This window comes from Pocillopora damicornis, chromosome 5, assembly GCF_964200805.1.
Source record: "Pocillopora damicornis chromosome 5, jaPocDami1.2, whole genome shotgun sequence".
NCBI classification, from domain to species: Eukaryota; Metazoa; Cnidaria; class Anthozoa; order Scleractinia; family Pocilloporidae; genus Pocillopora; species Pocillopora damicornis.
This window is the reverse complement of record NC_142674.1, coordinates 20,645,115-20,662,289: the sequence shown is the minus strand read 5'-3', so window position 1 is coordinate 20,662,289 and position 17,175 is coordinate 20,645,115. Positions and strand designations below refer to the sequence as shown.

Genomic DNA, 17,175 nt, shown 5'->3' with positions numbered 1-17,175 from the left:
AGCCATCGTGAGAATGCTGAGGAACCAGCCGAGAACCCAAAACCACGTTTCCATTGAATTTCTTCTAAATGGCTGTCTAGGACTTTTCAATTTGTTTCTTCGGTCAAGCCAAGAGTGTTTTGAAAGGTTTTAACGGTACGAAATTTAATCGTGTTTATGTAGAGTTTTTATTCATCCATCTGGCCCCCAACCAACCAACCAATAGTAAATAAGGGAATTATATGCTGTTTAGTTATATCATATTCAAGGCTGCAAACATCCATCACTTAACAACGTTCTTGTCGGACGCTTCGTGTACGCAGTTTGACGTCTGTTTATAGGTTTTCAAGAAGAATAAACCAATTGCAATCAGAAATTGATAACAAACGCGGGACATTTTTGACTTTATCTTCTAGTGCGTTTTAATTAAAGTAAAATTCGGGCAGTCCTTTTTTTTGGACTATCGGTACAGCATGATAGTGCAAATAAGATGCGAATTAAATATTTCAAAAACAAGTATTTCAAATAGCAATAATTTCAAAATTATCGGTTAGTGTTAAGCGTAAATCACCCCCTTTTATTATTAAGTTAAAAACGTTTTAAGCACTGTTCTGTCGTAAAGCACTTCGGACGCGGAAAAATACTCGGCGATGCTACACACCAAAACGTCTAATAAAATAGATTTATCTACAGTTTGTTTTGTATCAGTTGCAACCAAATAACTCTTTTTCATACTCGTTTTAAAGGTCATCATGTGAAAGACTTGTGAGTCAAGTGCGTCACTTTTCTTTGGAAAATTGTTTGCTAAACATACGAGCAGGAATTAAAAGCATTTCACAAAGACTTATCAAGAAAACGTAATTGTAAAATTCCATTAAAGCATTTCTTTTGACTATCTCTCCTGACATAAGACCGATGGATTACATAACTTGAATATTTGTGAAGTAGTTCATTTTTAGTCGAACGAAGGTCTTCCTTAACTAGCATCTCCGTGATAAGTTTTCATAGAATAAAAAGTGTTGGAAACGTTATATCATTGTTGCCTACGCCACCGAATGTGAAAAAATTTTCAGATGAAAACGAGGAAATTAAAAGTATATATATAATTTGCACAATGGAGAATGTGCTTCCGTTTTCAACGCTTTATTAAAGACCCGACGCGTTTCGGCATTTGCCTTCCTCAGGGGCCTTAACATGCAATTGTTACAGAGTCGTAATTGGTTAATTGTGTGACGTAGTACAGTGCATGTTGCTTAATTAAATGCTGAGTAAAATCTCTCGTAAACAATTAGTGTTTCTAATTGGTAAACAGTTTTAAAACCTTTATAACGTATGTTATAAACAATTTATGTACCTAAAACTTTATAAAGGTTTTCGCGTAAAAGCTTTATCCAGTTCTTTTGTTTAGTCCATATGGCTGAAAGGAGTTTAATGTTCTTTGCCAAAAAATCTCTCTTTCTCTAAGAACTTCTTTCTTTTTGTCAGTCTCTAAATGATCTTTTCGGATTTGCTCTATAATGGTTATGGTAACATTATTGTTAAAGTCGTGAGTTCGTTTGTTATGTAAAAAGTGTTCCGTGAGTTCGCAGCTACTCACTCCCTTTTTAATATGGTTTCTGTGATTGTTTAACCGTAGATTAAATGCAGTTTCGCTTTTACCAATGTATTGAAGTTTGCAAATGTTGCACTCGATTATGTAAATGATCCATGACGATTGGCAGTCCACTGTATGAAATATGGTATAGGTCTTGTTGTTATTGGGACTGGTGAAAGTTGTGGTCTGGTTGATCTTTTTACACCAACTACACTTCGTTCTTTCACATGCTCTACATCCCTTTGGTATCAAATTCTGAGGTGTTTCATTTACAAATCTTGAACGAACAAGTCTGTCTCGTAGACTTTTCGGTCGTCGGTAAGCTACTAAAGGTGGCTTGTTGAAGATGAGTGATAATCTTTCTTTTGATTTGAGAAAGTTCCAATTTCGTTTAGCAATTTCTGCAATAAATGTGGTATGGGGGTTGAATGTAGTAACCAGAGGAATTCGATCTGTTGGTTCACGTTCTTTGGTCTGTAAACATTCCTCTTGAGTCAATGTTAGCACTTTCTGCATTTCGTGGAGAACTTTGCGTTGTGCATAACCACACGCTACAAAGAAATCCGAATATTCCAGGATTCGTTTCTTCAATGTGTCTGTTGAAGAGCATATTCGCCTCAACCTCAAGGCTTGACTGTATGGGATGCTCCGTTTCAGATGAGGTGGATGTGCTGATGTCCAATGGAGGTATGGATGAGTATCAGTTGGTTTCTGATAAACATCTGTACTGATGTTGCCTTGATTTTCCTTTAGAACGGTCGTATCAAGGAAATTCACTGAATGTGCAGAGATTTCGTGTGTAAAGTTGATTGAGGGTGCTACACTGTTAAGGTAATTTATGAAATTAATCAAAGAGTCTTTATCACTTTTCCAGATAAGGAATATATCATCTATAAAGCGTACCCAGAGTATGATATGGTCCATCCACTCTGTTTGGTACACGAATCTTTCTTCAAGTCTACCCATGTATACGTTTGCAAAGTTGGGAGCGACTCTGGTTCCCATGGCTGTTCCTTTGATTTGAATGTAGTGTTCATTGCCAAAGGTAAAGTTGTTAAGCTTAAGAACCTTCTCGAGGAGACACGATAATGTCATCGGTGATGGCTTGTTCTGGTTCGTTTTGCCTAGCTCTTCCTCCACAATAGTGAGTCCTTCGTCTGTGTCTATATTCGTATATAGGCTTGATACGTCCAGAGTTGCTAAGTAACACTTTTCGGGTAACTTGCCCAAACTCCGTATTCGCTTAATGAAGTGTGTGGTATCTTGTACGTATGACGGTAGCTTTTCTGCTATAGGTCTCAAAAATTCGTCCACATAAGCTGATAGCTTCTCCGTGTGGCTGTTCACGGAGGATACTACTGGTCTACCTGGATTGTTAACTTTGTGTATTTTGGGGAGCATATATAATATAGGAGTCCTTGATTGTGCTGGTCTTAAGAGTTTAGCTACTTCTTCTTCTAATTCTCCGTCGTCCATAAGTGTATCTAAGCACTGGTTTATGAGCTGTTCGTGTTCAAGAGTGAGATCTCTTCCTACTCTCTTGTAATATTCTTCATTGTCCAGTTGGCGTTTAGCCTCCTTTACATAGTCCTTTGCATTCATGATGACCGTAGCTCCGCCTTTATCTGCGGGCTTGATGATTATGTCCGTGTTGTTGCTTAGTCTAAACAAAGCTGCTCTCTCACGTTTGGTTAGATTATTACGTGGACATCGTAGATTGTGCAAAGTCTCATCACTGATTTCTTGCCTTAATTTGTCAATATATGTATTAAGGTATGGTTCCCTTGAAGGTCCAGTATACACCTTGCGCTCCATCTGGTTCAATTTTTGAAGAATCGATGGTTGGTATCTATATATATCAATGAATCTTATGTGAACATTGCCTGTTTAAGGTGATCGTCAACTCCCCGTGAAATTAAACCGTGACAGCTGATGGGGAAGTTGCACATATGCAAATCGACTGTCGTTGACGAAAAGTCAGGCAATTCAGCACTTTTTTTCCAGTGTTTATCGTTTCAAAGTTATCACGTAATTCATCAACAAGAGCTTAATACTCTAAAACATTTAAGAGAACATGCAGTAAAAAACACAGCAAAATTGAGGAGGACAATGATATTTTTTTACGCTGTATCTTTAAAATATAAAACGCAAGCTCACAGTTACAGGAACCAGATGTTTCTAGGACTAAAATACATGCTAGCCTACATGATTAATTTAAGAAAAACATTTTCTCCAGCAAAGTATGGCCTCAAAATAATCAATATGAGGTATTATCAAAACTACTTCTCTTTAACAGGAGACTTATCTTTGTTTCATTGGAAGCTTTTTGATTCTGAACCGGAAGTCCTCGGAATCGAGGAAAGTTTTAAGTATATGCATCAGCTAATGTTTTTCTTGCGTCGGAAATGCTCTGCTGTTAAATAACGACGCCTTTTGAAGAGAAGCCTTTTGCATTCTTACTTTATATCTCTTTTGAAGAAAGTGTAAACTTTACGGTTTATTCCGGAGTTAATAACTTGCAGACTTATTTTATAATAAAAATCGTTACCACATTTATGACCAGTTAAAAATTATAAACTATAACGCAAGAATATTCCATAACACAATAGAAACACACACGTTACCAAAACCACCCATTTTACAGCTGATTTGTTCTGAGTTTGAACTTTAACGATCCGATGATTAAAATTCAGTTGCCTGGCTACAGTGCGATCCCTAGAGTTCAGATTATAAATTGAACAAAAAACTGATGGGTGCAAGAAAAAAGATCAACTTTACGCACAAGTTTATCTCGAAAAGCAAATACAAATAGCTGACGATGGTCATCGCATGTTCGTATGAATTGAGTCTAATCGACAATAAAGAAAAAGTAAGAGAGAAAAGAAAAGGAATTCTCCAAAATGTAAAAAACATTTGAATGACTCGACAGCGCTTCATAAAAGTCAAGTATTTCAAAGGTTTCACCACGGCAATGTATCTATTTACAACCATCGTGAGGATGCAGAGGAACCAGCCGAAGATCCAAAACCAAAATGTCATTGAATTTCTTGTTTGAGAAAATTTTTAAGCAAAAACGTTTTAGGCAAAAAGAATTGTTTATACAAGGGTTTTATAAAACCATCTCGCTCCCATCAACTCTTAAAATTTACTTAGGACAATGGATAATGTTTAGTTACGTCGCATTCAAGGCTGCAAACATTTATCATTCTAGAATGTTCTGTCAGACGCCTTCTGCACATAAATTTGACGCCAGTCGTTGGTTTCAAAAAAGAATGGACCAATCAGAAATTGAAAACAAAAGCGGAATATTTTCTACTGCGTCATCTGATGTATTCATTTCTCAAAACTACAGAAGAGTGCAGATAAGATGTGAAATAGTGGAAATTAGCCTCTAATGACAATAATTTCAAGCGTGAATAGCTCCCTTTTAATATCAAATGAGTGACGTTAACAAATAAAGAAGCTTCGTTTTGTTGTAAAGCAGCAGCAAGCAGCTGGAGCACAAAGGGGGAAACACGAGTCGTGGTCGAGTGCTTTCTTTGCTTTATGGTGCTTGGCATGCTTATAAACCTCTCATTTGCCTTTCCTTTTGCTATTTGTTGGGTCGGTGTGTATTCGTCGGTAACTTGATCCGAAATTTCACTCTTTACCTGCGTGTTATAATATACCTGAAAAAAATTACGCACTTCTGAATGGCTGAAAACAAGTCCATTTTTCATGCAATGCAAGTGCAAAGTTGTAACACGAATGCAGTTTTGTTGTCTTTGAAAAATTTACTTGTGCTTGCTAACACCAAATTGCACTCAAAATCATGTTGTTACCTATATTAAAAATTATTCACGAAAAATTTACGCGCTTCTGGTTGGCTGAAACCAAGTGCATTTGTCATGTAATACGAGTGCAAAGCTGAAACATGAATACAAATTACATATAACTTGCACGCTGTAAAAATTTCGTTTGCCTTGCCTTTGAGAGATGCCTTTTTCATGTATATTATTTCTAAGTAACATAGTGATTTCTCGTGCAATTTCTTGTAAAGAGGCACTTGAAAAATTTTCAAAGACTACAAATTGCACTCGTAATTTGCTACGGGCTCTTGAAATATTTGGTCTTTGATAAACTTACTCGATTTTTAACACCAATTTCACTCGAAATCATGTCAGTACTAATTTGTGCTGTTACCTACAGGTTGTTCCGTGTCATTTGAGGCTAAGAGCTCGTTTTCCATATTCGTTTTAAACGCCATGCAAGACGCGTGCATCAGCGTACGGGGCGGGGGGGCTGGGGGAGCTGCAGCCCCCCCCTGTTGGAAAAAAAATTAATATTATTTGGGCAGAACTGATATACCGTTCGGGCAAAGACACAGTAAAAAATATTTTATTATTTAATATCTTGATTTATTTGTTTTCATCCCGCAACTCGCCTAATCCTCTAAGTGACCTCTGCACTACTTCACGGGATGGCTGTTATTACTCGGAGTTAGAACTTTGAGTTCCACCGAGGGACTGGGAGTGATAATGAAGACCGCGCTGGGACTGGAAGTGCGTATGAGTTGACGGCCATGTTGATTTATGTCACTTCTTGAGTGCATATGCGTGTAAACTGGTGGATTGAAGTATGTCTTTGTCGAAGTCTCGTAAAAGATCATATCGATACCGTGTGAAATGTGAAGAATGCGAGAAAGAATTCGACTCCGACTATGTAGAAGCTCATTCCCGAATTGTTCACAGCGGCCGAAAAGTGAAGTGTCTGGTAGAATCGTCACAGCTGAAATTAAGTGGTTTCTTCACTAAGCAGTCGAATCTCCAGGTCAGACACAAGAGGTACCGCTTGTTGGATGTAGTGCAGAGGGTGAACAACGTATTTTTTCATCAACATACGAATCTGTTGCAAATATCCAGCCAGATCCTGAATCAATCGACCAAGATTCACTTAAGCCTGATGCGTCAATGAGATACGTCCAGGAACCTAGCGAGCCCAGCACCCCGATAGATAAAGGCATTCAATCAGATCTCGGAGGGATTGCTGAATTAGAGCCAGAGTTCTCCACGTCGCCTACGTTGACGACAATGGTACCGAAACAACCTGTTTTACCCGAATATCCGGGCACCAAGTTCAGCAGCGAGTCTTTCACTAGACGATTCCAGCCTGACTGGTATAAAAAGTATCCATGGCTTAGTTACGATGTCGAAAAAGACGTGTGTGTATGTTTTGCCTGCATAGAGTTTGGAAAGGATGCATCTTTTCTTCTCAAGAATTAGAAGAAGCCATCAAAGTTAACAAAACACAGCCAAAGTGAGAATCATGTTAGTTGCATGACTAAGTGGCTGCAGTTCAAAGCAATGGAAAGAAAGAATAGCAGTGTTCTGCGGCAACTAAGCAATGCACATAAAGAGCAGGTCAAATTTAACAGGAAATATTAACAAGTGATAATCGAGTGCTTGATTTTCACTGCTATGCAAAATATTGCTGTTAGAGGCCATGAAGAAAGTCGAAACGATATCTGGGAAGTGTCAGATATAAACAGAGGAAACTTTCTCGAATTACTCCATTTACGATGCAAAGACTTGCCATGGCTGCAGTCAAAACTCCAGGTGCAGCTCCAGTTGCATGCTCAGTGGACATCACCCACCATCCAAAATGAGCTACTTGCATTAGTGTCAGACCTTATGCTTGAGAGATTCACGAGAGAAGTAAGGAAGAGTGGTTACTTTGGAATCATCATGGATGAAACTTCAAACATCAGTAGAACCGAAGAGGTATCCTTGTGCCTCAGGTACGCTATCAATGGTGAGACAAAAGAAAATTTCGTTGGTTTCTTTGTAACTGCTTCTACGGAAGGGGGATTTCTGTACGAGCTCGCAAAAACAGCCATAAATAAGCTGGATTTAAGGTTGGAAAATATTATTGCCGATGGCACTGCGAACATGAGTGGGATTCGCAAGGGCCTTGCTACGCGTATGAAGGAATGTTCACCTCTCGGAATATATGTACATTGTAATGGTCATCTTTTAAATTTGGCTCTTCAGGACACCGTGACTGAGATTGAAACTCTCCGTAATGCCGTCGGTACTATCCAGAGTCTTTACAATTTCTTACACGGGAGTACCAAGCGCCATGCGTTATTCAAGGACATTGAAGTTCATGAAGAACATGTTGCGCTTACATTAAAATCTTTGAGTACCACTAGATGGTCCTGTCGCTGGGCGGCGGTGAGGGCCGTGCCAGAGCAAGTGACGAGGATAATGGAAGCCCTGGTCACTTTATCAAAGGTCCCAAGACCTACAACGAAAGTAGTTCGCTTCTCCACTCAATTTGTGACTTGAGTTTGTTTATGGCTTAATGGTTTTGAAGCTCATCTTATCCAACACTGATAATTTGAGTAGATATCTACACTGAGAAAAGATGGAAGTCATCACAGCCAAAAGACTGCAGATGCTGTCGTTAAGAAACTGAGCAATTGTCTTAATGAAGAGAGCTTCACTCAGATGTGGTCACATGCTAATGTTATAGCGCAAAAAATCAGAATAGGACTCGAGGGTACGAAATTTACATTGGGAGATGCCAGGGTGCCTCGAACCAGACAATCACGCCGACTTCAGGGCCATACTGGCGAGACACCTGCTGCAGCGAACGGCAGCTCACAACAGACGGCAAAAGACCGCTTTCGTATCACAGTTTATTACACAACTATTGACAAAGTCGTCGGTGAACTTCAATCAAGGTTTGAGGGCAATGACCAGGAGGTTTTGTGCGCAGTGGGCGAAATCGTATTCAGCCATTCTCCAAGAATCAACAACGTCCAAACTTATCAAATTTCTATGGCGTGGATAGTGAAATGCTATCAAGTGAGAAGTCAATCTTTGAAAACTACAACTGCGGGGACCCATGCCAGAAAAAAAACGCAGCCGTGATGGTAAAGACCATGCATCAAAATGGTCTCCGTGACATTTTACCTGTTCTATATAAAGTTGCCTCCATCCTGGCCACAATTCCTGCAACCTTGTGCTCTGCTGAAAGGTCTTTCAGCGCCCTTCGCCGCATCAAGACATTTTTAAGATCCACAATGAGACAAGACAGACTTAGCAGTATCGCCGTTATTAACAATGAAAGAAAATATGCGAACAAGACAATGCAGAATGACATGCAAAGGATTATTGACATATTTGGGTCTCGAAGTAAGTAAAAATACTTCTTTTAGAGCTCAAATTAATACGCTTTATCTCTCACCTCTTGGTTTTGTATTTTAGAAATGTTGATCTCGATTTACCGAAAATATTTGCACTATTTTGAACGCCCGTGCTCTCAAGGTATGGCGAAGAAAACTTGACGTCATGAAAGAATCATCTTGTGCATCTGTGACCAACAAGTTTTATTCGGGAAAATTATGTTCAGCCCCCCCAACAAAATATTTCCGTACGCCGATGGGAATTCCCAAGATGTTAGAACCATTTCAATGACTCGACGGCGCTTCATTAAAGTCAAGTACTTCAAAGGTTTCACCACAACAACATAACGTTCCAGTACTAAACTGACCAAGTTTGTTCCAGAGGTGTAAATAATGAACACCCTTACAACTATCACAAATAATCTTTCTTTTAAGGGTGGAGTGCTTTCGGTTGAATGGCCGCGGAAAAAGCGTGAAGGAACAGCAAGCATCCCAACACCAAAATCAGCCACTGCTAAAGACACGGCAAATGCGTTGGTTTTGGTGCGAAAGTGACGTTTGCTGCAGACGAGGAAGATGACAAATCCATTTACAACCATCGTGAGAATGCTGAGGAACCAGCCGAGAACCCAAAACCACGTTTCCGTTGAATTTCTTTTTAATAGCTGTCCTTAACTAGTCTGTTGTTCTTACGTCGGAACTATTCTGTTGTTTATTAACGACGCCTTCTGCACAGAAGGCTTTTAAATTCTCGTTTTATATCTTTTTTAAAGAAAGCATAAGCTATAGGGTTTATTCCAGAGTTAATAAGTCGTAGAGGTATTTTGAAATACTCATCGTTACATGGTGAATTATCAGTTATATCTAATAAACTACAACGCATCATTATTCCGTAATACGATAGAAACACGCACGTTATCAAAGCCACCCATTTTACCGCTGACGTGTTGTGAGTTTTAGCTCTAACGAACAGTTGATTAAACCGCAATTGCTTAGCTAAATTGCGGTCTCTAGAGTTCAGATGGTAAACAACAGGAAACATGGATGCAAGAAAAAAGATTAGAATAACGCACAAGATTACCTCAAAAAGCAAATATAAGTAGCCGCTTATAGCCGTGGCACGATCGATTGCACTATGTTTAATCGACACTAAAGTAAGAGAGAAAAGAAAAGGAATTCCCCAAGATGTTAGAACCATTCGAATGACTCGACGGCGCTTCATAAAAGTCAAGTATTTCAAAGGTTTCACAATAGCAATATAACGTTCTAGTACTAAACTAACCAAGTTTGTTCCAGAGGCGTAAAGAGTGAACAAATTTAAAAATGTCATAATTAATTCCTCATTTGAGCCTTGAGGGCATTCGGTTGCAAGGCTGCAGAAAAAGTATGAAGGAACGGCAATCATCCCAACACCAAGATCAGCCACTGCAAAAGACACGACAAATGCGTTGGTTTTGGTGCGAAAGTGACGTTTACTGCAGACGAGGAAGATGACAAATCTATTTAGAACCATCGTGAGAATGCTGAGGAACCAGCCGAGAACCCAGACCCGCGTTTCCATGGAATTTCTTCTAAATGGCTGTCTAGGACAATTGCTTTCTTCGGCAAGCCAAGAATGTTTTGAAAGGTTTTAAGGATGGAAAATTTAACTGTGTTCATATAGAGTGTGTATTCAACCATCTGGCCTCATCTAACCTATGCAAGAGTTAATTAAGGCAATATATATATATATATTGTTTAATTAAGTCCTATTCTGGGCTGCAGACATCAATCACTTTATAGCGTTCTTGTCAGACGCTTCGTGCACGGAGTTTGACGTCTGTTTATTGGTTTTCAAGAAGAACGAACCAATCAAAAACCAATAACAAACACGGAAAATTTTTTATTTTATCTTCTGATGTTTTAATTCAAAGAAAATTACGGCAGTTCTTTTTTGAGAATATCAATACAGCATGATGGTTCAAATATGCGAATAAACGAAACTTAGCCAACGCCAAATATTTTAAATAACAATAATATCAAAATTATCAATCGGTCAGTGTTAAGTGTAAATCGCCTCCCTTTACTATCAAGTTAAAGACTTTTTAACAAGTAAAGAAGCCTCGAAGCTCTGTTTTGTCGTAAAGTACTTCGGGAGCGACTATGGTGCGAAAGTAATATGGGGAAAAACACGAAACGTAGTGGAATGTAGCGACCTCTCAGATGTTGAACCGACCCGTCACGTGACACTGACCCTGCACACGGCAAAACAAGATGGCGGACCGAAGGAGCGATCTTTAAGTCTTTGGAGAAGACTTCGATGCTATCATTGAGATCCTGGAAGAAGACGAAGACTTACATGGACAGTTTGAAAGCTTAGTAAGCGATCTGAGAATGGAATTACAAAAATATCTGCTTTTTCAGCTGCATCAAAGTAAAATCTTATGCTATAAGTTGCTCGTGAGGACGCTCGTGAGTTTGTGTCTTGTTTATCCGTATTAATAATTCTATAGACATGGATTCTTTCGAAATAAATGTTCTAGCAATGGAAGAGACTAAAAGAACTCATGCTAGCCTATGTCTATGAACAGCTTTTGCGAAGCTTAGTTATTACAGCGTTGTTTGTAATGAATGTCTTAATATCCAAACGAACTCGTGATATTTCACATCAGGCAATGCTGTTTTATCTAAACACTTTACAGTAGCCTATCCTTATTTATTGTTTTCCTGTGCCATTGTAGGTTCAATCGACGGAAATTATATGTAATGACCGTGGTAAAAAATACAAGTCCAGTGGAGGATACCGAAGACACAGAAATGCCAAACACAGTGATCAGCCCCAACCAGTGTCTCTGACACCGAGCATTCTTGCTGAAATTGTGAATGATGCTTGCAAAAAGTTAAAGAAAACAAAGTATTCAGTGTTGATTTGCGGAAGGAATTTAAGCACTATGAATATAAACAGCCCAATGAAACTGAGGGATTTTGTGTGTTTAAAACACTGTATGATGGATACTTGAAAAATGGAGACACTAAAAAGTTTTATGGAAAATATTATTCTCAGGTTCCATTGAAATCTACAACCTTTTTTAGAGGGTTATCCAGAAATGCAGCTACATTGCTAGCAATTAAAGTGGCCGACAACATGGTAGCACATGGCAATCATGCAAAGTCATCTCCTGACAACAGCGTCCTTCCATCTAAAACAGTCTTATCAGACAAAGAGACAGCCGGGTTGCAGTATTTGGGAGGATACGTATTGCACAATCTTCACAAAAAGTGTGCAAAGATGTCTTCAAGTGAAAGTCAGCAGGCAATGGCTATACTCAAGGCTGGAAAATTGGAGGAGGGCTGTGATTCCCAAAAGCTGGTTTCCACACTGAGCCGCGGTGGTCTCTGGTCCATAACAGAGCCTGCGCAAAAGATCTTTACCAGGTCTGAACATTATTTCAGACAGTCAACTTTAAAATCTGCTAGTAGTATGCAAATTGTGGACATAACTGGGATAGCTCAGAAGTCATTAACAGATAATGATGTGGTTGGAAACTACCAAACCATGGTCTCAATGCTGAACTAGTTCCCACTAAAAATGTCAGTAAAGATGTCCTGTACAGTATTGTAAATTTGTACATCAGGGTTCGCTCATTCTCTTTAGCCAAGGATATTATACAAGACTTCAAAATTAAAGCAAAGCAAGCTAAAAGCAAGGCTCTTCGGAAAGAAATCCAAAGAAGTTGTGACCAGCAAACTCAAGAGAGGCAAAACTAGAATAATTCATGAGGAATGTTTACTGTTATTTTCATGATGATATATTAGGTTATTGTACATATCAGTTGATAATTTAAGCAATATTAATAACTTCATTGTAACTTTCAACCCAAACTGCTGTTTCATTTTGCTGGATATTTTACAGGTTGGTTTTGCCCTTCTTTGCTTAAGAAAAAAAGTGTAAAATTTTCTATGCCTGCGATGATCATAAAACTTCACAAGAAATGCTATTTATGGTCCACATTCATTGCTAATTGAAATATTTAATATAGGTCTGTCAATTGCCCCTTTTTGTATGAAGGAGTTTGTTTTGCAATCAAATGCCAATACTACAACTAAAGTAATCCAAAGGTTGAAGCACAGTCAAAGTTTTGGTTTTTTCCGGCATGGCAAGGGCTCATCAGTGATTTGTTCCCATGCTCTGCGTTTGTCTTTCCGGCCTCGGGTGTTTCCACTTTGACAGGAGACTGTTCTCTGAATTCTGAGGGTGTTGGCATTGTACCCAAATGCATGGATGTCAGGATTGCCACTACGCCTCCTGAGTTTACGCTGATTGCCAAAGTATTCTTCCAGTGGGCCTTGACAAAACCGTTCAGTGAGCACGAACTCTGTACCTTCCTGGAGAAGAAACTTGGTGGCCTCAATAGCTGAATGAGCCGTCATCTTGATGCCCTCGTGTGTCTGCCAGGACAGGAACATACGGTTTCTTGCGTTCTGGGTGAAGTTCCCTGGTCTGGTCTCGGTACTTTCTTTCCACAGCCTTAGATACTCCAGGAAGTTGATGAGGAACTGGAACCTAGCATTAAAAAAAGAATAGTGATGAAAGTTTCTCACAAGTTTTACTAAAGGACGCTCCCGCTAAAAAGGGGCAAATTTACGCCTTTCGCAACTGGGTATGACAAGCAATTTTCCCTGTCACAAATATTTACTTAGTAGGCTTGTTAAGTCAATTATGAACCAAAACTGCTTGCTACACCAGTTTATTTTCATTATTTTTTAACACTAGAAGCAGACTAAGCCAAATCGATTAACAATAACAGATTACACTTTTTATGATTATCCAATCAGCACACCTTAAATCTACCACAAGGATAATTGTTTCTTAACCACTAAAAACATCAATACATTTGTCTGAATGAAGAGGCTCATTGGATAATCAAACAAGAAATATGTGCAAAAAAAGTCAAATGTTCATGGTTAGTGTCCTCACTGTAATAGTATTAATTTTAGGAATAATCTAAAGGGTGAGTAAATTGCTTCTGTTGAAATCTGTTTAAAAAGTCTGACTTATACCTATAGCCCTCTGTGGCATTTTTTCTCTCACTTTAACACTCTATGCTAATGCAAGTTTTAAAAGTGACCAAATCATATTTTCACCTCACATTATTTTGTTGTAATAGTAATACGTGTACACCATGTAGCTAATGTGAATTAATAAATGCTCATCCGAAGGGGGATTAGTGCAATACTTTTATTAAGTCTCCGAAATGATACAATGAAAAAATGTATGGCAGGGTACAATATCATTAGATATGACATCAGACATACCTCTCGTCATTACCAGATCTGTATGGTGCAAGGAATGGCTTACGCTTCCTTTGATGCTCCGTAGTGCTGCGCACGTTGAGACAATCAAAAAAGGCGTCCATTTTTTCACAGAGTTTAGCAGTTTCCACTGCCTCAGGAGGCCAAAATTTCTTCAGCACTGCAGCCACTGATGCACTGAGCACTTGTGCAGCAAGGTTTACCCGCATGACTGAATAGGAAGTGAGATGGATGTGGTCATATGTGAGCTTCTGGTACAAGTTTCAACCCATTGTCAATGTCCTGGTAGAACAGTTGCGATATATGCTGCTACAAAATGTAATTCCCATCGTTCCACATGTAACGGGTACAAGTGCCAGACCCTGAGTGCAGTAAACAGTTTCTTGTGGTCATAACCAAATGTGGAGCATCTGAGAAAAAATACAGAAACCGATGTGGTGCGAACGGATTAACTGTGCGATAGCACACATCCGTGTCTGCGCTTCCATCCAGTGGCTTGTGAAGGCGGTAGAATCGTTGGTTTGGTGATGCCCCATCAGAAGTGGCCCCAATGACCCAAAGATTGCAGGTTGTCTCAAGAATGCCAACTGCTTCCCAGAAAAGAGGCATTAACTGAGCTGCAGTGACTCCTGTTGTTGCAAAATGAGCCAAGCAGAATTTAAGCTCTGTGCACACCCCACGCACCAGGAATGCTAAGGCATGTGTGGCAAGCTCATTGACTTTTTCTAGTGACCCATAATTTAAGTCTGGGTCACCCAGGTCAGTAAAACCAATAAGTTCTCCAGTCACTTTGTCTAAGACCAGGTTTGCCATTATCTTCATTTCATCAAACAACAGGACTACGTATCGCTGCACATCAAAGTACGACTGTGTTTCTGACTTTACCTCCTCGATGACCTCTTCTTGGAACCCTCTCTGTGGTCGGATAGCATTTCTGTAGTCGCGGAGTCGCCGTTGAATTGGCAGCACAAGAACTTTACTGTTTCGCAATTCTTCATAACAGGACGGAGACTTAGCAGCCAGTGACAAACAAAAACGTATTATCATCGGGTGATATCTGACACCAGTTGCACTGCTTTTCAATAATTTGTTCTGTTGCTGTCAGAAAAGATTCATGAATGGTGTCATACCAGACGCACAGTCGCCAATTATGGAAGTGAGATCATTGCTTAGCTCATGATCAACCAGGACTGAAGAATTTTTTATTTCCTGCTTCATTTCCTCCAACTGGTGCTCAAGCTCAGAACATTTCAGCCTTTGCATCTGCAATGTAAGCTTGAGTCTTTCAGGTGCTGTGTTTGCCACAGGTGCTTTGAGGTGTGCTGGTTCGGACAGCCTCCTTTGCTTTGCTTTTACTTTGAGATCACTGGCATGTGAATAGTCGATGCAAGCATCGCAGTGCTGAGATGCTGGGTTGCAGAGTAGACTACAATCAGCTGTTCGCCAGAACTGTTTCTTAGGGAAAGAGTCAAAACCACCTTCATCGCCACAATACAAGGGGTCAACAGTTCTTGGGATTACATGTGGAATTATTTGACCGCTAAATTCAATGGGTTGCACTCCAGGGCAAATAAGCTGACATTCAATTTCTCGTAATAAACCAGACACTGTCACATTGTTCATAGACCTCAGTTTCTGTGTGTACAATTGATGGTCTTCAGGTAAGAACCATCCATAAACTAAAATGGTAAATCCCAGACTGTCATCAATAATGACTTCAAATTCGGGCAGCTGAAAACAATCCTTCTTTTTTCTCAAAATGATCCTGTCACTACCTTCTTCCACTGTCCACTCACTAATGGTCTTCAATGACTTTACTCTTTTACATAGATCTGGCAGTCCCTTATAATATTTTCTGCTCTCCACCAAAGAAGGTACCTCTTTAACAATTTCCCTTGATGGTCGCGAGCGAGGTTTTGGCGTCTCGTGGCTTTTCTTGGGCATGTTTTTAGTTGGAATGGTTCCACATTTTACCTTCTTTTTGGTCATTTTTGCAGATTCAACTGAAAGAAGTCAGCGAAAAGTATAATCAAAATTACACTTGAAATCAGTTACAAGGAATGCAGTAAAACACAGTTAGATTGAAAAGATAATCTTTTTTCTTATTAAACTTTAAAGGGCAAAAGGCACACAACTTACAGTAAAAAGTAATAAAAGAGAATAATTGGTAAATGAGAAATTTTAAGTCACAAAGTAGTGAAAGCTTTCTGGCTGGACTCCACCATGGTCAAATAAAGACAGTGCACAGTTGATGAAAGTTAAATTTATATAGATAAACATATGAATATAATTGAAACGTATTTTTTAAATTTTAGTCACAAAATACTTTTCAGATAGAAACTACAGGAAAAAACCTCCAAATACAACAGCTCGCTGCCAAGGAAATCACTACACATAAGACAATAATTCACACATTAAGCCGCTTTTTATACGTAAACTGCTACTTACATATTTCTATCTCATCAGGTTTGAAGTGCTTCTCGCAAGTATAGACTGTGTCATTTTCTATCAGCTTCTGAAACTCAAAGTTCTTCTCGCGAGTTTTCGTAATCTCGCCAAGCCAACCTTCCCTCCACTTCTTGTGAACCTCATCTTTCGCCGCTGGCAGCTTAAATATACCAAGACCTTTCGTTCTCCGGCACGATCCGCAGCCCCACACCGCACAATTTTCACCCGGCATCGCGTATAACTAATTATGAAAACCTTTTCCTAGAATCTGTAAACTTAGCGCGTCAAAAAACACGGTTTTAAATAGAATAAATAGACTTCCAATCTCACGCATCGATCGCTCTCCTACACAGACGCCATCTTGAAATGTTGTGCAGGGTCAACGTCACGTGATAGTGAAATTCGTAAACAGAGACATCTCTCTTTGATGTTCGCCGGGTTTCCTAACCAGTCCCCCCTCTACTAACTATGAATGAAGGGAACATACAGCGGACTGGCGCACTATTGTAAAAACAAAGCAAAATTGCGTAAAAACCATTTTAATGACTCGGCGGCGCTTCATAAAAGTCAAGGATTTAAGAGCTAATGTCAGCATGCATCAAACAAACAGCGGCAAGTCACCCAAATTTGTTTTCCCTCCTACTTTCATATTTTGTAGCCCAATATGTTCTAATAATTGTGGTGTAGTTTTTTT

General features: G+C 39.3%; 3 protein-coding genes, 1 non-coding gene and 1 pseudogene across 4 annotated transcripts; 2 read left to right on the top strand and 3 right to left on the bottom strand.

Annotated features, from left to right (window-relative positions):
* Positions 1-1,106: 1,106 nt before the first annotated feature.
* LOC149045883 (uncharacterized) lies at positions 1,107-2,855 on the bottom strand. Its single transcript, XM_089207198.1, has one exon. The coding sequence runs from the start codon at positions 2,666-2,668 to the stop codon at positions 1,367-1,369; it is 1,302 nt and encodes a 433-aa protein (XP_089063324.1). The 5' UTR covers positions 2,669-2,855; the 3' UTR covers positions 1,107-1,366.
* On the bottom strand, positions 2,698-3,388 carry LOC149045882 (uncharacterized). Its single transcript, XM_089205969.1, has 2 exons — positions 2,843-3,388; positions 2,698-2,736 (listed from the first exon to the last, which is right to left on the bottom strand). Exons 1-2 carry the CDS (start codon positions 3,386-3,388, stop codon positions 2,698-2,700), a joined length of 585 nt encoding a protein of 194 aa, XP_089062095.1.
* A 3,641-nt stretch (positions 3,389-7,029) lies between these two features.
* LOC149045881 (zinc finger MYM-type protein 1-like) lies at positions 7,030-7,899 on the top strand. Its single transcript, XM_089205968.1, has one exon. It carries the CDS (start codon positions 7,030-7,032, stop codon positions 7,897-7,899), a length of 870 nt encoding a protein of 289 aa, XP_089062094.1.
* Positions 7,900-10,994: 3,095 nt separating this feature from the next.
* On the top strand, positions 10,995-12,716 carry LOC113678959 (uncharacterized). Its single transcript, XR_016186681.1, has 2 exons — positions 10,995-11,099; positions 11,462-12,716. It is a non-coding gene; the product is annotated as an uncharacterized LOC113678959 (transcript).
* Positions 12,717-12,851: 135 nt separating this feature from the next.
* LOC113678958 (uncharacterized) lies at positions 12,852-16,930 on the bottom strand (annotated as a pseudogene).
* Between the last annotated feature and the right edge of the window lie 245 nt (positions 16,931-17,175).

Bases quoted from the DNA above. Each gene is read 5' to 3' on its own strand.
- LOC149045882 (XM_089205969.1), bottom strand. From the start codon at position 3,388: ATGGAGCGCAAGGTGTATACTGGACCTTCAAGGGAACCATACCTTAAT. The intron at 2,737-2,842 runs GTACAAGATACC...ATACGAATATAG, and splicing joins CAGAAAAGCTACCGTCATAC to ACACAGACGAAGGACTCACT.
- LOC149045883 (XM_089207198.1), bottom strand. From the start codon at position 2,668: ATGACATTATCGTGTCTCCTCGAGAAGGTTCTTAAGCTTAACAACTTT.
- LOC149045881 (XM_089205968.1), top strand. From the start codon at position 7,030: ATGCAAAATATTGCTGTTAGAGGCCATGAAGAAAGTCGAAACGATATC.